Below are 21,426 nucleotides of genomic sequence, written 5' to 3'. Positions count from 1 at the left end.
TAAACAATGTATCTAGTTAAGGTCTCTCTCTTTCCAGAGATGACTGTCTTATGGTTTTCCCTTCTTGTATTTCTGTGAGATACAGGTACTTGCTATCAGCTTGGTGTTTTCTTAAAGCACCCTTTAGGTGCCCTTAAGCTCTTGTTCTCTAAGGCAGGGTTTGTCAAACATTTTTTGTAAAGAGCCAGATATGAAGAATCTTTGGCTTTGTAGGTCATACGGTCTTTGTCACAACTGCTCAACTCTGCTGTTGCAGCATGAAAACAACCAGAGACAATACATTCATGGCAGAGTGTGACAGTGTTCCATTAAAACTTTACAAAAACACACAGTGGGCCAGATTTGGCCTATGCACCATAGTTTGCTGACCTAAAGGAATTCTCTGCATTCGTCCAGATTGTGGTCCTTCTTTTTTCTCTTCCACTTGAAGGATATTTAGGAGGCATGGTAAGGATGCATCCATGCCTGCAGGTATATGTTCATCCTCCTGTTCATACCTTCATTCAGCACCATTTACTGAGCTCCTCCCGCATGCCAACGTGCGTGTTCTGGACATTACAGGGAGCTCTTGGTAAGCAGCAGCAGCGTCATCCTCAGAAGGGTGTGAAATTTAAGCCTATGCTGGCACAGAGACTTGAGGGGGAAGAGCTCTGTGGAGATTGGTATGCACACAGCAGATTCTCCACGAAAAGTTTTAGACATGGAGAAACCATGCCAGAACATCTGTATAGGAAAGCTGGACCACATACTTGCTCTGTCATCCATCTATGAGGTCTGAAGACTCTTTTATTTTTAATCAGTTTTGTTTCTTCTTGAGAATTGTTTTCTCAGCCTCCATCCCTTTTCTTCATATACTGCTGCATGGTTTAAGATCTTGTCTGTCTGAAGTTGAACCCACTGAATTAGTGCTAAACATCTTTCTGTTAGGCTGAGTGACTAAGTGAAAATACTAGTTTTATTATCTGTGAAATGAAAGATTTGGACTCTCTAAGATCTCTTTTGGCTGTTACTCTTTTTTGTTAGTTTTGTGGCAGTTGTAATCGTTCACCTAAGGACTCCTCATAGTAGAAAAAGAATGCCTTTGAAAATATAGAACTGGTGAATACTGCTCTATTATGCTCTTCAAGGTAGTATATTATTTGATCTCACGAGAAACTAAGGCAAGAATATAAACATAGTGTTGCCAAAACAGTACTACTGAGAAGGCTACTCAAAGTGCATAACTTTGTTTATGAATAGCATGTGGTTTTTATATTACTGACAGTTAATACAAGAATCTCAGAATATTCTATATTAGAGATAATACCACAAATATATCAGAAATGAATTTGATCTTTTAGTGTATATTTAAAAAATAATCTCTTGAAATTTTGACAGTGAAGCATTTTTCTTCCTTTTTTTTTTTGGAGATGGAATTTTGCTCTTCTTGCCCAGGCTGGAGTGCAGTGTGTGCGGTCTCAGCTCACTGCAACTTCCACTTTCTGGGTTCAAGCGATTCTCCTGTCTCAGCCTCTCAGGTAGCTGGGATTACAGGTACCTGCCACCATGCCTGTTTAATTTTTGTATTTTTAGCAGGGATGGGGTTTCACCATGTTGGGCAGGTTGGTCTTGAACTTCTGACTTCAGGTGATCTGCCTGCCTCAGCCTCCCAAAGTGTTGGGATTACAGGTGTGAGCCACCACACCCAGCCAAGCATTCTTTATTGTACTGAATAAAGTTTTTTCTTTAAATTCACAAGTCTGTTGGAGGCAGTTTGTTCCTTATGCTATTTTTTTAAACAATCATTGATTATAGACCGTAGTTTGAACCAAGAGTGGAGGTGGTGGTCTAAAGCAGAGGGTGGCAAGCTGTGGCCTGTGGACCAGATCCAGCTCACCACCTATTTTTGTAAAAGTTTTGTGGGAACAGAGCCACACTTGATTTACGTAGTGTCTGTGGTTGCTTTTGTACTATGACATCAGAGCTGAATAGTTGTGAAAAAGATGGTATGGCCCAGAAAGCCTCAAATACTTACTGTTTAAATATTTATCCTGCTAGAATAAGTTTGCTCACTCCTAGTCTGGAGCATTGCTGTCCAGTGGACCTTTCTGCAGTGATGGAAATGGTCTATATTTGTACCATTCAATATGGTAGCTTTTAGCTACGTGACATTCATGCACTTGAACTGTGCCTAGTGAGACTAACTCAGTGTTACAGTGAATTAAATTTTAATGTTAAATAGTTTTTTTAATTAATAAATGTGTCTTGTGGCTACTGTATTTGACAGTTCAGGGCTGGATTTTGAAGATGGGGGTGCCTTGTGGTTCTAGAGTAGCTATCGTTTCATATTGAATTCAGCGAATGGAAACTTATGTACCTCTTGTGATGACAAATAAGTATTGTATATCATATGTACCTATAAGTGTATGAGCTTTTAAAAGTTTGTTTTGATTTCAACAATTTCATATAATACTGTTTTTCCTCTGCAGTGAGGAGGAACTCCCAGATCATAATGCAGCTGTGGAACGGGTAAGTCCCGCTCTTGATTTATTTACAGTTACTGGTGAATTGCCTTTGTTAGAAGAATAGAATTGACCACCTTTGTGATTTTAAGTGCCATATTATATGGAAATGATACAGTCATTGTTAGATTTTGGACCTCATTATGTCACTGTAAGATAGTAATAATGGTGAAATAATTTTAGGAGATTTTAGGAGATTCTGATAGGTGCTTGAAAGACTTCATTCTAGACTGGCAGGTCCCAATCTAGGTTTTGAGAGGCTTTGAGAGCACAGCTGCCCAGGTCCCCCCTCAGTCTATGAAATCAGCCTCTCTGGGGAGGAGCCTCTTGGTAGGTAATTTTTAAAGGCTTCACAAGTGATTCTCATGTACCCTGTGGCAAATAAAGCACCATTCTAGACCAGCAGCTCTTTGAAACATGACTGTTCCATGAGATTTTAGTAAATTTCTTACAAGAACCAAAATCATTTTCTGTGGGTATTTTAGTATTTTAAGTACTTAGAGAAGTGTTACATAGTAAACTTGTCAACATTTTAAAATCTTTCCTTGTTATGCATAGCAAGGAACTGGTTCCACACCCAGGCATGCCTTTGAAGTAGTGATGGAATGTTTTAAGGTTGCTTGAAATCTCCCTTCTCGTCCCCACTTTTTCTGTACCAAAAAATGAACTGTAGAATGAAAGTGGGGGTATTGACTGGGATTTTTATCAGTTCATATATGTTTGATGAGGACAAGGGGCTGAATTTCAGATAATGAAGGTGAAATTGGAATTGGAATATGAAAAATATTTTAGAAAATCTTCCTGATATCAAACTTTTCTGAAAATCAAAACTGTAGCAAAACCTTAAGATGTAGATGAAACTGCCATTTTACGTATATAGAGAACCCTACAGGCAGACCTGCAGTTGAATTCTTTTGTGACTGCTTGGTTCTCTCTCAGTATCATAACCTAGAGGTTTCAGCAAATGAATATCTTTCTTTTAATATCTACATTATTGAATAGCAACTGTGTATCAAGCACTGGCCTAGTTCTGCATAGAATGCTAGGATTAAATAAGACATAGTTTCTGCCTTAGAGAAGCTCACATGCAGTGACTACAGGAAGATCCAGTATGACAACAGGTAGGAGATGACTGGTGGCTTGGTGGGGCCACAGTATATGTGAAATGTAGTGGTAGTGCAGGTGGAGGGGAAAGGCAGATTCTTTGTTGCTGAGGAATGACTGAGAAGGAAGTAATGACTAATGGTGAGAACTTAGTAATGCTGCCCCTGTGAACTTTGTGGCAGTCTGCCTTGAATAGGAACATAAGGATTTGTTCCCACCCTCTGACTATGATCTCTCTTTTGGGCTGAATTAATGTAATGAGTTCTTTATAAAATTAAATATATTGACATAAAGACTGGCAGAGTTTGTCCCTTCAAGTGTTACAGTGTCTTTTATTTGAGAAATCAGGAAGAGTTGGAAGATATCTTTAACAAAAGATATCCACATTTGGCAAGATAAAAATCTGGCAATCCAGTATTGACTTCTCTCTCTAACACTCCCCTCCCCCTTTTGTAATTTCATGGTCCAGAAAGTTTGAAAGTCTTCAGATCAGTGATTTAAATGATTCAATAAATGGGGCAGTAAAGAAAAGAAGAAATACCAGACAGGAGGATGCAAGCTTGAGGAATATTGTTTTTCAAAAATTTTTATTAGTTTTTTAAGAGACGTGCCTATACAGTAAATGACCTCTTAATGCAATTAGGCTTATAATTAATTGATTGTTTTCTCCAAAAAGTTTAGTTTAATGAGGAATCACTAAAAAATGACCTATGCATACCTTAGTAATTTATTTTAAAATAAGATATAACTTTATATTCACTTATCGATCTTTTATTTGGGGGTGGGGACAGGATTCAGAGTCTGTTGATTGGGTTTCCCTAAGGCCTTTTGTACGGAAACTGCACTAATATGACATACTGCCTTTTACAATTTCGGTTTCTTTAAAGTGGAATGAGAACTTAGCCACATTCAAAACAGTCTAAGACTGGAAACCTCTTAGTTTATCAGGATTTCCCCCAAGTTCTTCAGGTTTGAGTTAAGTTCTTGTGTTCTATGGTGACTGCCTAGTCCTAGTAGCCAAGTTCTACTATTTCCAGGAAATGAATAAAGAAAAAGTTTACATTTTTAAAATGGAATAAAATCTAGAAATGATAGTCTTGCTGGTCTGTAGTCTTTACAGAGCATACACTTGAAGCATGCTCTTATTTCCATTGGGGAAGACTTATACACTAGTACATAGTCGGGTAATCACAGCTTTCCTTCCAGCTTTGCCAATGTATTATTTTACATAAGGCAGTTCTCTGTTTAAAATAGGAAGAGTAGTATACAGTCCTTCCTAAGAGCATTAGTATTGGTGTTTACTAAGTGCTTTGGTTTCCCCCAAACAGGCACTTAAGCACATAAACAAACATTATATTTACTCTGTAGAGAACAGTATTAATAATGGATTATATTGTTTCATTGAGCTTATTGATGATTTTAATAAGGAGGAACAGATATGTAAAACTATGTATTTTCATAGATTCAGCTATCCCTTCATGTAGTGCAATCTTTTGCATTGTGTATAGAATATTGGAACCTATTTATATCTTAAAAAAGTCTTAATATAATGTAGTGTGAAATCTTACTCAAGATGCATGACTGACAGACTTTCCAATGTCAGGGTGTTCTGTAAAAACAGACACATTTCTTTTTGTGCTTCCTGTCTTCTTCTGACCTCTGCTGGTGAGGTCTAGGCATGCCTGACTCCCATCAACTTTGTCCCCACTCACGAGTCCTAACTGAAACGAAAAACAAACTGTAAGATAGGGAAAAACCAAACTGTTTTTCCTACTCTCATACTTGACACAGCACAGAATACTTCTGGTTACCAAGATATGTGTTGGTTTTTCGCCAAGTGGACATAAATGTATTTTCTACAATTTAACTCAGTTCTGCCACTAACCAGAGTAGGTGCAGACCTCACAGGTTAAGAGCTCACTTCCATAAGATTGCCTGTCACATCCGAAGTCAGTTGAAAGCCTCAGGTTATCACCTGTGAGGGGCTATAAATTAGAAGTTCCCACGACCTCCAAGAGGGAACTGGGGGTAGAGATCATATAGTTCTTATTATATCACAATACACACTAATGTTCAAATAGAGCCATTAAAGCATCTGAAGACTTGAATCTGAGCAAATCCCAAGATTTCTTATTCTACGGAGAAGGCTATGTAATATCCATCCATGAATTGTGTATGTGTCTAGCCTTTACTATCTGAATTATTAGCCATGTTAATAGTGGGAAGGGCCTGGGACCAGATAGAACACAAAGCTATGTAGATGATTCAACAAATGATTATTGAGTACTTACTGTTCAGCTGGCCCTGTACAGGGTTGAAAATGTAGTCTCAGATCACTGGAGGTTGAGAGGTAACAAAGAAGATATTGGTCCCAGTTTTAATCCTTCCACCCTCCTTGCCCCAGTAGGAGAGGCCAGTTCTGACTTAGAGGCAACATCAACTTAAGACAATAGGGTATTATATCATAAACTTTAAACAGAAGTTTAGCTCTTCCCTGAAAACAGCTCATGGGAAGAAAAGTATACGGCAGTGTAGCATGTTCTTAGCCAAGAGAGGTAATGGAGAGATAGCAGAGGGAGTAGAGGTGGAGATGATGGCCTTTGCATTATGTTCTTTGGCTGCATGTTAGCTCTGACATTCTGAGAGAAGTAGAATTTTCTTATGTCAGGATCTTCTATACAATTTTAAAAATTTCATTGGTGAGAAGCACATCCAGTGCCCAAAATTTAGTTTTGAACATCCTCTCCACTAAAGGGAATCACAGATTCTTGAACTGATGGCTGATTCCAGGTTGGGATAGGGAGAGTATAAGGTGGGCCAAAATCATTTTGTACCAGAACACTAAGAAATGGTAAAAGACAAATAGGGCATATCAAAAGGACAAATTTGAAGGGGAGAAATTACCACTCAGACGGGAAGTAGTCTAACCCACCTCCCAGGGGACAGTTTGAGATTCAAAAAGAATAATGATGATAATGGATTATAATACATGAAATCAAATAATTCTTTAGACTATAGTGATATTGAAAGGGGAGGAGCTAGAAAAGAAACTTTTTAATGTCCAAAGTTAATAATGTCATTTAATAATATAGAAGGAGTGATAGAAAAAAAAAGCCAAACACCATTTTACCACCATCACAGCCATAATTGATTCAGGTAGGGATCATCAATGGATGATGAGACTATTGGGTAGAGTTATTAAGGAACGCGACATGCACCCTGTCTCAAAGTATAGCACATGGATTATTTATTAGTTACAAAAGGGAATTTCTCTATTAATGGAAAAATTGGGCAAATACTTTTACTGAATGATGAAACTGTAGCATCATCATTGAAAGTGGTACAGCTTGGCATCATGTGCATCTGATATGATGTGGTGGGAAAGACAACATAATTGGGTGATAATCCTGCTAAAATCCAGAGGAGCCAATCACACAAAGCCAGATAGTGTGGCCTGGACTCTTCAAAACGTCAGTGTCATTGAAGACAGAGGCCAGGGCACTTTGGGGACATGCCAGCAAAGGCAATGCAGAATGCATGATTGGATTCCGAGTTGCCCACACCACAGAAAAAACAGCTGTAAAGGACAGTCTTGGGACAAGTGGGGAATTTGGTGTATGGGCGCTTTATGAGGTAATAATCAGTTTTAAATTTCTTGGGTATAATGGTACTGGAATCATGTAGGATAATGTGTTTTCGTTCTTAGGCAATACATACTTGAAATATTTAGGGATGAACTATTCATGTCATGATTTTCTAATGATCGGTTCCCCCTAAAAACCCAAACAGTATAAATGAAATCTAGCAAAAGGTTAATAATCTGTGAATCTCATGAAGCATTTATAAGTATGTGACATGCTATTCTCTTAACTTTTCTGTAGGTTTGAAATATTTCAAAATACAAATTGAGAGAAGTAAGATGTTTGTGTATGAAGCCAACAGAATTATTTGATATCAGTTTCACACAGGCTGTTAACATCAGCAGCTCTGCCTTTTGGCAACACTTTGAAAAGTGTTACCCACATGATGGAATAATTCCATTTCTACTATTCTGCCACATATGGGATATTATTAACTTCTGGTTACTTCTGTATTACAGCGATCACATTGCTATCAGAAATAACATTCTGGCTTCAGTCTGTCTGTTCATATTCATTCTACTTCCCACCCTTCCACCTTGAGACCACAGAATGTTATTAATTCCTTCATAGTGTTCAGTTTTTTTTCTTATGTAAATTCTGTTTAATTTTTAAATGTTTAACTTTTCTTATATAACAACCACTGTTTTAGGTGATAAAAACATGAACATATCCAGTCTCTATAGTCAAGGAGTTCATACATTGATAATACAGTTTGGGCATTTAAGCCAACTAGAACACAGATGTTAGGTGCTGTAACAATGATCAAAATATTCTCATTTTATAGATGAGACAGTTAAGGTGCAGAAAGATTAAGTAGTTTGCCCCCAAATGAAACAGCATGGGACAGAACTCAGATTTGAACCCAGGTCATCTGGGTCTTGAATCCATGCCATGGAATGCTAAGGGAACAGTTGGTTTTGTTTCTTGGAACATGCTTGGAACATGGAGAGAACTGAGAAAGGTTCCAGGCGTTGGACATTTGACCTAGGTCTTGAGAGGATGCGTAGGATTTTACCAGATGATGGTGAGAAAATCACAGGGAGACAAATAGGAAACATTTGTCACAAAGGCTGAAAATGCATTGTGTATGGGAATGACAAATAGTTCAGGGTGGCCAGATCACAGAAGTAGCAGGAGATAGAACTAGAAGGTGAATTGGGGCCGCATTCTGAAAGGCTACTCATGTGTGCTATGCTAAGAAATTTAAACTTTACTTCTAGAAAATGGGTAGCCATTGAAGGGTTGTGGGACACGTGTGAAAGGTTGTGGTAGCAGTGTGGAGGCCGGAGTGAAGACAAGGATCCCAGCAGGGAGCTTCTGTTTTCATCCAGGAACTCCGATTACCTGAACTGGGGCAGAGGACAGGATGGAAGCAGGAGACACAACATGGACCCAGCAGAGTGTGATTTGGGGGTGGGAAGTGAGAGAAAAGGAGGACTTAGTGGGTAGTGATGGTGTTAGTTCATGTCAGGGACAGAAGCATACTAGCAGCATGTTTGGGAAAATAGTTTCAGTTATTGTCGACTTTAAAGTCTCTGTTGAACTTGAAGTGGAGTTTCTAATACACTATTATATTCCAGTTTTGTCTTGTTGTGATTGAGTCTGTGGCAAGATGGCATTCCTTAGCTTATTTTTCTGGGGCACTTAAGTTCACATTTGTCATATGTGAGTATGTTTTCAGTTACTTCTTCAAAACAGTTGCTAGAATAGTTAGCTTCAGCATCTTTGGTGAGAAAGTATATTTCATCTATGAATTATAGATTCATGATTGGGGGAAAAAGACTGTCATGTGCATTCAAGTTTGGTATTATTAAATGGACAGCATTATGGAGTTAACACTTAAACTTGATTGAATACTGATACATAATTTTAGAATTCTATAGCTTCCCAAGGGGTGTGTGTGTATATATATAAAATATATATTTTATATATTATATATTATATCATATATACTTTATATATTTTATGTATTTATTTTATATAAGATATATAATTATATGTAATATATGAGATAATTATATATTATGTATAATTAGATATATGTAATATGTATTATATATTGTATAAAATATATATTATTTTATTTTATTCTATTTTTTTCCTGTAGAGGAAAGAAAGCATACTTAATGATCCTTAAATTTTTTTTTTGTATGTGTGTGTTTTGTTCTTGCAGTGTGGGAATATATAGCATTTAAAATAATCTGTATATATGATAATCATCAGAATGCAAAAGTGTGCCTTTAAAAAAATGACTACTTCCTAAAGTTATTCATTGATAATTCATGGTCATAAAAATGAAAGATAGCAAGAGACCTGCAAGATCTCAGCAGGGTTGTTCCTGGCAAAGTGTATGTTATTATACTCTTGGGTTGGCTTGAACTATTTGGTGTTTTCCTGTTGGTGGAAAAAAGGATTATGCTTTAAAGAAGTCAGGGGAGAAAGTGCAGAAGAACAAAAAATACCAAATGGTGATTTAGATCAATCTTAATTTTTCACAGCTTGGCCTTCTCTAAAGTCACATTTAGCAGAAACATTAATTAGATTTCAGTGCCCCACTGAGTTTTAAAATTAAACATATTTCTGGAACCATCTGCAACATTTTATCACTAATAATATAATGAGGAATATGCTTAGCCTTTTGAAAAATGTGAATTATAAAATAATATCTTTTGCTCATGAGTGCTCATCTTTTGTGAGAAACCCATACAAAAATTGTAAAAAGAGGTAATTTAAGAGTTTTAAGAATATGCCTAAAATTGAAATTCTATAAAAATGTTCTCATTGGTGAGATACTTTTCCTAAATTCAGGATTTTCTTTGGAATTTTCTGCTGCTTTTAGGTCTAAAAATATTAGTGGTGAGGCATATATGCCATCTGCCAGCATAATGCCTGCCTGTTTGAGGCTGGATTGCAGACAGTCAGTAAGGAGCTGCTGCTTCCATCCAGGAATGATGATTGCCTGAACTAGGGCAGAGGACAGGATGGGAGCCAGAGATGTGGTGGCTCGGAGTGTATGTCCTGGAGCCAGGCTGCCTGGCTTTGAATCCGTCTTCTACCACTTACTAGAGGGGTGACTTGGGACAAATCCCTTAAGCCCTTTATGCCTCTGTTTCCTCATTGTAAAATGGTGACGATCATACCTACCTCGTGGGGTGGCAGTGAGCATGCATCCTTGAGCATAAAATGTGTCCTCAGAATGATTTCCTTTTCTGGGTAGACTTGTATTTCCATTGCTTTTTATTCATATACTTACTACACTCATGGGCCCAGGTACTTAGGAAAAAATATTCCTTCTACTGGAAGCCAAAGAAGTGAAGAGTGAGCATTTTCCATCTTACTTTCCCCATTCCCCAGCCTTGCCCCTGAATTTCACTTGAGTGCGCACGCAAGAGACCTCCCCCAACTTTGGCAGCCTGGTGTCCTGATGCTTTTGTAAACCCTTTGGAGCCGCTGTCGGCCCCTGCTGTCTCAAAAATACACGCATTCTCACGGCCGCCTAGAACATTCTTTCCCACATTGCATTCCCACATTCCCACCCTAATAATCTCACTGTTCCTCATTTTGGGATCATTTTCTCTGGCATGCTTAGGTGGATTTGACTGCCCCTTCTGCGTGGCCCTTCCTGCCAGTACCAGTGCCTGCTACAACGCAGTGTGTTCCTTGTCCATTGCCCTTAGCACCTGGTCAAATTTCCTTAGGGCAGCAACTAGTAGTTAGTATTTTTTTAAATAGTTTTCCTTAGCATAAGACTCATTACACATTAATCTTTCCATAAATAAATAAACAGCCACTTTTGCTTTTAAAAAACTAACTCTCACTAAAAACGTCAATATACTAGAATTCAGTAAAATAAGATAATTAAATTTCAAAGTTGTGTTTTTGTTCCTTTGTAAAATATTTCAAAATATTAAAATTTTTTTTTGTTTAAATTTGTAAAATACACAATATTTTGGTTACTTTTAAAGTCTTGGAAAATTTAAATAATATCTTTATCTTTTTACCTAGATAGAGCATTTCCTATTAATCTTAACTTTAGCTATGGACTAGTATTGATACAGTTCTGAGATTATCCAACTTTTTAAAAGTTAGATAGGGTATCTGCTAATATAGCATAACTTTTTAGTTCTTTTTTTAGCAGCATTTTCTTTGAAGTTTTTTATAATTTATAAGAAACGAACAATAACAATGAATTTCAATTTCATTTTAGCAAAAGCACCTGGAGATTGAAAGAACTACCAAATGGCTGAAAATGCTGAAAGGATGGGAAAAATACAAGAACACTGAAAAGGTAATTTAAAATAATGTTATTTCCATACGAAACTATATAAACTCAATGTGGATTTTCCTAGTAGAAGTTCTTCTTTAATTATAAGAGTATTACATTCATATTTGGTTTTGAAATTTTGATTTAGCAATATACCTCAAATTAGGAGTTTTTATATTGTAAGTAACATAATACCCGATTCAAATTGGTTTCAACATTTAAGAGTGTGTATTGGGTGGTTCAGAGGTGGGATGGGTTTCAGGAGTGATTTAATTCAGCTGCTTATTGAAGTTGCCTGTGCCATAGTTTCTTCCATCTCTTCTCTGCCTTCTGCACTGTTTGCTCCATCTTGAGGTTGGCTTCCCTGTGAGGTCAGAATCACTGGAGCAGTTCCAGGCTTTATATCCACAGGTCATACTGCTCAGAAAGAGAGAGGGTTGGCCTCTGGAAGCATTCCCTCAAGTAGGAGCAATCTTCTTTTTCAAAAGCTTCTAGCAAACCTCCCTTTTAATCTTTCTGCCTTGCATTGAGTTTGTGCTAAGTTAATTAGAGAAAATTACTGACAGATATTAATATCACCAGGCGTCTCATCAGAAAAGTCTTTAAACAGTGGGAAGATGTCAAGCTCCTGGGGGTGGAAGTTTTCCAAAGCTGTCAGTTTTATTTGAAAGGTCAGGTATCATCAGTGGCAGTAAATACTCTATCAGTTCTCTTCCTTCAAGTGACAGGCTCATTTAAGATATTTTTGAGAAAATGCCTGCCAAATACCCAATGCTGAGTGACAGTTGCTTAGTTATTCTTTCAAGTAATAACAGTGTTTTGTGAAAATGGTCATGATTCAAACAATTTCATCGTAAGCACTTTTTCTTGAGACAGTCATTGCACTTGGTTGTGCGGCACAGAGCTCCGTATGCACCTCCTGTGTCATCACTCCTCATTATGTTAATGAGACCTCCATCAAAGGTTGATATTTAATCAAGTTAACACTTTTTACTGCATCATCGAGGGCATTCTTAATTTAAACTGATTTTTTAAAACATGGAGTGAGGAATCACTGATTCTACAGTACAGCATTACTGCTGCCTTCATTTGTGCCAAGAGCTGGCAGTTTTTACCACCATAGCTTTTCTATGATCAGTGCAAAAGTTTCACCATAGCTTTTTTATGATCATGCAAAAGCCAGCACGGTAAAAAGAAATAGTTTTATTATGAAAATCGTTTTTATTTCATGGGCCATATTTTAAGAACACTGACATCTAAGCCTCAGTTTCCTCATCTGCAGAATGGAGATAATAGTGTCCCATTTCAAAGCGACAAAGATTTCATGATTTAATGCATGTAAAGCACTTAGCATTGTATCTTACATAGAATAAGCATTCAGTAAATGTTAACTACCCCTATTAATTTATCGAAGGAAGGGCTGAACAATAAAAACATTTTAAAGGAAAAAAAGAAATCTTGGTCCTGCCAACAAAACACAACTGAGTTAACTGTTGGGATTTTTGTCCATTTCCTCACACTTTTTTCAGTGTAATCCTTTCTTTTCCTTTTTGTATAGGTACAAATTATCTTATGTCAACATTTGCCAATAAGAATTCCAGGGAGCATGAGTTTCTTGGGTTCTGCTAGTTCAACAGAAGCAGTAGTATAGCCTGATGGTGAAGAGGCAGATTCTAGAGGCAGACTACCACGGGTCAAACCCCAGCCCTCTACTTCCTAGCCACATGACATTGGGAAAGGCATTTAACTTTTTTCTGCTGTACTACCTACCCCATTAGGCTTGTTGTGAGGATTAAATAAGTTAGTTTATGTAGAGCATAGAATAGTGCCAGGCACTTAGTATGCAGTCAGTATGTGTTGCTTATTATTAAATGAGGAAAGGGCTCTCTGGTTAAATAAAGTTGGGAAAACCTGAGCTAAACAAAATTAAGCAAGATTTCTTTCTTTACTGTAGGATTATTTCGTCTTTAATATGAGGTATGAATTTTTAAGAGGGATCTTAAATCACATGAAACTTAACCGTGGGAATCTTTTTGACATGGGTATCTTACAGAGCTAATGAGCCTTTTCTTTTTGAGCATACTAAATATCCTTAGTCAGGCTCTTATATTACTTTATTTTCATCAGGAGTGAGTTCATTTGGGGTTGTTGATTTTATTAACTGGTTGTTATTAGCATAAGGTTTGAACTCAGGATGTTTCTAAGGACTGGGTTCAAAGTAGAATATTAGTTACAACATCTGTTCTCTTGTTTAATATTTTGCAGTCTCACATTGGTCTACATTTGACAACTACTTTACATCTTTGTGAAAAGATTGCTCAAGTGGTAATTACAGGGTAGATTTCAATGCATTGCACCTATCCTTTAATCTCACATTCATTCTAATAAAATATTTGTAGAATTATATGGCTTTATGTTCTTCTCTGGTATACATATGCCTATGAAAGTATGTAAGCCTCTCTAAAAATGAGCAGTTCTACTGGGCAGAATTCTGCTGTCAGCAATTCTGACAGCAACTCTGGCTAATGCAGTTCCCATTAAGAGAGATTTTAGCAGTGCCATTTCTTTGAAGTATAATTTTGAAGCACTCTCCCATAACTATAATGCTAGAATGATTTGGTGATATATATGGCCCAATTTGGTGTGAAACAGAATGAACCTTCTAAAAGAATTACTGCTTTCAATTCACACCTAGTTTTAAATTGCATTCAAGTAAAAAAACTAGCATTTTTTTTCTTGTCTTTCAAGGAGAAGTGTTTTCTCTCCACAGATTACTTACTTTTATAGTAGTAATACAGAGAAATTCTAAAAACATTTGAAATAAAAATATAGCTCTGGTAGGGAATATTTGGATTTTTAGAACCCAAGCTTTAATGGAAAAAAAAAAAATTCCATTAAGATTGTTTATGTTGCCTCTGTTCTCACAGTGACTGCCTCCCTATGTACAGTAGTATTGTCTTGTTAATTTTTTTTGTTTTTTTTTTTGTTTTTTTGTTTTTTTTTTTTTGAGAGACAGGGTCTCTGTTGCCCGGGCTGGGGTGCAGTTGCACAATTACAGTTCTCTGCAGCCTGCAGCTCCTGGGCTTAAGTGATTGTCCTACCTCAGCCTCCCAAGTAGCTGGGACCATAGGCAAGCACCACCATGCCTGCTAATTGAAAAAAAAAAAATGTTGTTTGTTTGTTTGTTTGTTTGTTTTTGTGGAGACAGGGTCTTGCTGTGTTGCTCAGGCTGATCTCAAATTCCTGGCGTCAAATGTTTATCCTGCCTCAGCCTCCAAAAGCATTGGGATTACAGGCAGGAGCCACTGTGCCCAGCCTGTATTTTAAAAATACAGTCTATGAAGTGAAGTTATCTCTGTTAAGTGGAGACCATTATGATTTAACTGGTCATGATATACTTGAAATGGAGGCATAATGCTTAGATATAAATTTCTTAAGGTTACACAGCTTGTTAGCAACAAGCAAAAGAATGTCCAGACTTAGAACTTATTTAACTAACATCTTTTATGCCAGCTTTCCCTTTTGGTGTCTGTCAGGGAAGTAGAATGTAGTTAACACAGTAGGGCCTTGTGGATGGTTTAAAACTTTTTTAGATGCGGATTTGGGAGACTTGTTGCTGTTTGAAGGCAGAAACAAAGGAGCCAGTGGAGCGGGGATGATTAGAGAAAATGGAGAGGCAGTAAAAGGCATAAGCAGCTCGAGTGAGCCTCTGTTTCATGGTGCACACTCGCACAAAACTCAGCTAGAATTGCTGGGCTGAAAAGTTTACTCACTGGCAGTCATAATGATGTGGATTGCACGCTTGTCACTGAATCACCAAGGTTTAGAAAAAGGTGCTGAAAACATTAGTCATTTGTTGGAATTTTTTTTTAAGTTGATAGATTTTTAAACGTTTCTGGGGGACTACTGTAGACTTTTTAAAGATTTTATGTATCATATCTATGAAATAAATTTGTAGAAGAATCTTAAAGGTAATACTTTTCAAATTGGAATACTGAAATGTTGTTACAATTCAATATGTAGAAGTTCTTTATCATGGTTGTTAAGAGTATGGATTCTGAAGTCAGACTCAGACTGAATTTGAGTTCTTGTGACGCAGTTTCTTTTGAGCTAGTTACCTAACCTTTCTATGTCTTAATTTTTTCATTTGTGAAATGGATATGTTAATAATAGCACCTACCTCTTTAGGGATGCAGTAATATTACAATGAATAAATTAATTTAGAAACACATAGCATAGTGTCAGCTCATAATAAATAAAGTGTTCTTTAACTATTGTTATTATTACTGTTGGACTCATCATTATCCACATCCCTGCTCCCACCCCCACTTTTCCCTTCCTGGCACATTCTTATTCAGTAATGAGTTTATTGTCATTTTGTCTAAAGGAAATCCTTTCCACCTCTCACAGGATTAGTTCCTCCTTTCTTCTGTTATCTCTAAGATAGGCTCAGGATGGCAGTGCCTGTGTTGGACCCATAAGAGGTGATCATCACAGCAGATTCATGGCGCTCACCCCAGCAACTTTGTCCCTAACCTTTTTCTAGTTCTCTCTTAGAATTGTATGTATCCTTTTGTAGAAGGGCTAGCCACTCCCTGATAGCTTCTCTTGCAGATCCAGACAGTGTGATGCCCACCATTCTTCTTTGAACACTGGCTCACTGGGGAGTCTGTCTCTACCACCACCTCCCCCGTCAGCACTGTTAGCAGTTCATGCATGTGACTGTATTTTATGATAAAGGATTCTCTGTTTAAGTTAAAATTATCAGCTTATGTATTTCTCTTCCCATCACACTGTGAGCTCCACAGATCTTTTTCATGTTTGTAGCCACAGGACCTCATAAGCGTTGGCCACAAAGCAGGCATTCATTGTAAGTATCATTTTAGAATGAATGAATGATGTTCGTTTATGAGTTGAGGACAACCAGCTATCACTTTTTACTGATAAATTCTGCCACTTTAGTAAAGCGGTAATTTTTAGAAGACAGTGTGATTTGGCAGAAAGTCCCCGAATTTGTAATAAGATGGAACTTTTTGATCTAGGGCAGATACTTTTCTTCTGTATATTGTTTACTTCCATTGTAAGTGGAACCCGTGCACTGAACCTACATTATGGGGCTGATGTGGAGAAGATGAAATGCTGCTCTGTAGTTGAAGGATTATCAACAACTGTAAACTGGACTACTGTTCTGGGGAATAAGCAGATTTCATCCAAACTGTTGTGTTTGGATGTAATTCCTACTTTGTTTTATAAAGTTTCTAAAACTTCTATGATAGTTGAAAATTTGTGAAGAAAGATGTGTAACTGTAATAAGTTAGTAATAGTACAAGTATTTGAAAACCAATCAGCATAATTAGAAAATTTTTATTTTAGGGTCTTATAATTTCTTTTTCTGCTATATGTGATTTTGTGTACATATTTTGTTTTGTCACCTCCTACTGCTTGGATTCCAAAGACATCATTTTTATATTCCTTTTAAGTTTTTGGTGTAATTATATTATCATTATTTTAGTGCTTTCTGCTCTTGGGCTTTCTTAACACTTTCCTGTTCGCTATTCCATGTATTTCAGTAAGTCCAGTGGGGCAAAACCATGTACCACGTACACAGGGAGATGGTCTTTGTTCCATGTGCCGTGGACACAGGGAGATGGTCTTTGTTCCATGTGCCGTGGACACAGGGAGATGGTCTTTGTTCCATGTACCACGTACACAGGGAGATGGTCTTTGTTCCATGTGCCGTGGACACAGGGAGATGGTCTTTGTTCCATGTGCCGTGGACACAGGGAGATGGTCTTTGTTCCATGTGCCGTGGACACAGGGAGATGGTCTTTGTTCCATGTGCCGTGGACACAGGGAGATGGTCTTTGTTCCATGTACCACGTACACAGGGAGATGGTCTTTGTTCCATGTACCACGTACACAGGGAGATGGTCTTTGTTCCATGTGCCGTGGACACAGGGAGATGGTCTTTGTTCCATGTACCACGTACACAGGGAGATGGTCTTTGTTCCATGTGCCGTGGACACAGGGAGATGGTCTTTGTTCCATGTGCCGTGGACACAGGGAGATGGTCTTTGTTCCATGTGCCGTGGACACAGGGAGATGGTCTTTGTTCCATGTGCCGTGGACACAGGGAGATGGTCTTTGTTCCATGTACCACGTACACAGGGAGATGGTCTTTGTTCCATGTGCCGTGGACACAGGGAGATGGTCTTTGTTCCATGTGCCATGGACATTGGGAGATGGTCCTTGTTTTTTAATGAACTGTAAAATCAGTCATCTTTTATAACATCTTGTGCTTACTTTTGGGCAAGTTATTTAACCTCTTTGTGATTCACTTGCTCCATCGGTAAAATTGAGTTGTTGGTATAATTAAAGTTATAGAATTGTTGGTATAATTAAATGAGGTAAATATCCATAAATAGCTTAAAGGGAAGGGATAAAATAAAAGTTTAACTAGTTAAATAGTTTCTTATTTAAATGGTTGTTAAATAGTTTCTAATAGTTGTTAAATAGTTTCTTAAAATAGTTTCTTGTGCATGGTAAATGCCCAGTAAAAGTTTGGGTTAATTGTTGCCATGGGTGATGATAATGACACTGTATCAGTGTTTTTTCTTAACCTTTCCCATATGTGCCTGATTTTTAATTTTAGCTCTGTACTAGTATAGGGACCATTAATTTTTTATTTCTACCCCAAAATTTCCTACTTTTTAATGTAATCACATCTGTTTGATGGAGTTTTTTTCCTAAATCTAGATTTAACTTTAGGATAAATGGTGGACAGTAACTTACGTACAATTATTGAGTACACAATTGAGCAATAGCAACAAAATAATGTCTGAAAGCTTTTCAAGTAATATAGCTTAAGAAGTGTCAGAGCTCTTATGTTACTCATTAAAAATGTCATTTTACTTGTTCGGTCATATTACGCTTTCCTATTAAAATTTTACTTTTAGCATTTGCAGTGATTTCTACACTTTCTGATACTCAAATCAGTTGCCTGTGGTATGACATCTTTACTCTAGAAATTTAGAAGATAATTTGAAGTGACTTTTTGTGGATGATATTACTTTAAAATCACAGTTTACTATAATTGTGAAGTGGTATAGATCATAAACTTCCTTTGGGAAAACAAGTCTTAAATTCACTTGTTTTTAACCACACTCAGTTTGCAATTAATGGTTGTAAATGTCAAGCATGAGGCAAATGTTGCAAGTCTAGTTTTATCATCAGCATGAAGCCTTCCTGTACATACTCCTCCAGTTAAAGTGATCGCCTGGGATTAAAATTTATATGACTGTAGTCGCTATCTGCTGAAATTTCAAACTCGAAGCATACTATATTTATACCAAAAGAACAAGACAAATTTTATAAGTCATTATTTGAATCAACTTTACAGTATTCACTGTTTTTTAATAAAAGTTGTTCGACTTGGTAACTCACCTTCAACCACATGATTGAAGTTTCTTAAAGCTGCCTTATGACTTAGATTTAAAAAAATCTAAGTAGTGTAATAGAAGTTAAAGCCTTGTGTACGGTTATTGCAGCTCTTCAATATCTCAGTTATTAGAACTGGCATCTTATTTTCTGAACCATAACATTCAACTATATTATGGTGATAATAAGAGTACCAGTTTTTACCTGAAGGGCTTCTGCTATAATTTATTCAATTACTTCCCTGTTTGGACATCTATTTTTAAGTTTCAAAGTGTTATGCACAACATTGTGATGACTGTAATAGGTTTTATGTTATTCTGAGTAATTAGACTTGAGGAAAAAATTAATTACAAGAAGATGGAGAGGTATATTGAACTTAAGAATCTTAGGGCAATAGCAGTAGACTTTCAAGGATGGAGGGAGTTGATGATACTGTTGTTTTATGCCTAATTTCATTCAAAAGTGGTGTCTTTATGGAGATTTATCGTTTTTGTCTTATCAGATAGCATCAGTGTCATTTAAGAAAAAGAAAAAGGTTTTCCTGAAGAAATAGCAAGAACTGAAAAGAGGAGAGAAAAGAAGGAGAAAGGGCAGCCGGCGGGGGTGGAGGGGTGGGGGTGGGTGGGTGGGTGGGGAATGAGAGTGTCTGAGAGAGAGAGAACACTGAAGATTGCCGATAGGATTAACTGAGGTTTCAGATAGATGAGGAGAAGCTTGGTATCTTCTAGAGAGACCAGTGAGAAGGTGGTAGGAAAGAGATTAGGAGTTAGACAGCACTCTACATTCCATGAGGACATTTTGGGGACAAGGCAACCCTTTTGCTGTTTGGAGCATCTTTTAGGTGTGTGGGATAAAAGGAAGAAAGTGTGTAAGAAGTTAATTATACCATCAGGGAATGTGTAAATCAGATGTTCACACCTTTAAAAAGAGCACTGACTGCTTTCGTGCCACTTAAGGGACACTTCCGTAATGGCCTGAACATGCTCATGCATTGGGCATTCTTAACAATTTCTTGTTATACTCTCTCCTTCTTTGTCTGTGTCTCCCTGTTAGAATCTTAAAAACAGATGACAGTATCTCAGTGTGCCATGTTGAAATGTATTAATTAATTGCCATAGATGCTTTGGAAATACAATGCTAACAAATATCAGCAAGATTGACTATAGAGACTAGTCTAAGTTTTTGTCAGTTTGTAACCTTCAGTTTCTTTTTCTTTTAATAAGTTTCATAGGCGAATTTACAAAGGAATACCACTGCAGCTCAGAGGTGAAGTCTGGGCCCTCCTTCTTGAGATCCCTAAAATGAAAGAAGAAACAAGGGACCTGTATAGTGTGAGTAGCTAAAGCTAACTTGTTATTTTGAAATTAAAAAGTAAAATCCATTTCTTTTAGCATTCAAGGTGACAAGAGATATTCATATGATCACTTAAAATTATATTAAAACTATATTGCATTGGAGGTTTTGGAGGTCTATTTGTTTTCTGGATTGCAGAATACTTCTTAAATTTTAAATAGATACTTCAGTAAAAATGTTATTGTTTGTATCAATAAGTATCAAGTGCTTTTCAAATACATAAGTCAATTAAAGTAATTAAATAATCAATGTTGGGACATGGTTGCATGGAAAGTGGACTAACACCTAATTATAGCTGCTTGTTTGCCACATGGTGTTAATGAAATGATTTGCGGCATCACTTTGAGAGTTCGTGGGAAACAGCAACAGAGTTCAGTTGAACCAACACCTGCCGTGTACGATTCTTTTCTTCTAGCATGAAAAAAAGATGACTTTGCCCCAAGATTATTAGGGTATCTCTAGGTTTTATTATTGATTAATAAAAAGTTAAACTTTTGAGTAATAACTTTTTTCTTAAATTAGGTAATGCATTAAATGTTATCTCCTTGTCATCTCGCAGCTATACCCTTTCTGAACCTAAATTTTCTGTTAACCCTTGAAAGGAGTAAGAGATTTACATCTAAGAATCTTAGACCCATAGATTTTGAAATACGTTCCTTAGAAAATATGTACAAAAAATTAATATGGAATAAATGGGAAAAAATAAAAATTGCTATCTTTTTGGGAGAGTCAACACTTTTTTTTTCTTCAACTTTTATTTTAAGTTCAGGAGTACTCCTGTGTGGGACTTGCAGATTTGTTACATAGATAAATGTGTGCCATGGTGGTTTGCTGCATAGATCATCCCATCACCTTGGTATTAAGCCTTAGCACCCACTGGCTATTCTTCCTGATGCTCTTCCCTCCCACCACCACCCCTCGCTGACAGGCCCCACTGTGTTTTGTTCCTCCTCATGTGCCTGTGTAGTCTCATCATTCAGCTCCCATTTATAAGCGAGAACATGCAGTATCTGGTTTTCTGTTCTTGTGTTGGTTTGCTGAGGATAATGGCTTCCAACCCCATTCATGTCCTGGCAAAGGACATGATCTTGTTCCTTTTTATGGCTGCGTAGTATTCCATGATGTC

At 37.1% G+C, this 21,426-nt stretch overlaps 1 protein-coding gene across 5 annotated transcripts in view; it reads left to right on the top strand.

The window, feature by feature from the left end:
- Positions 1-21,426, top strand: part of USP6NL (USP6 N-terminal like) — a 154,706-nt gene that overhangs the window by 88,266 nt on the left and 45,014 nt on the right. For all 5 annotated transcript variants that reach the window (XM_074001010.1, XM_005564616.5, XM_045399541.3 and 2 more), the window contains 3 exons: positions 2,469-2,508; positions 11,454-11,534; positions 20,171-20,278. In XM_074001010.1, the coding sequence (XP_073857111.1) occupies positions 2,469-2,508; positions 11,454-11,534; positions 20,171-20,278 (229 nt within the window). The remainder of the gene's footprint in view (positions 1-2,468; positions 2,509-11,453; positions 11,535-20,170; positions 20,279-21,426) is intronic.

This window comes from Macaca fascicularis, chromosome 9, assembly GCF_037993035.2.
Source record: "Macaca fascicularis isolate 582-1 chromosome 9, T2T-MFA8v1.1".
NCBI classification, from domain to species: Eukaryota; Metazoa; Chordata; class Mammalia; order Primates; family Cercopithecidae; genus Macaca; species Macaca fascicularis.
This window is presented reverse-complemented; position numbering and strand designations above follow the sequence as displayed.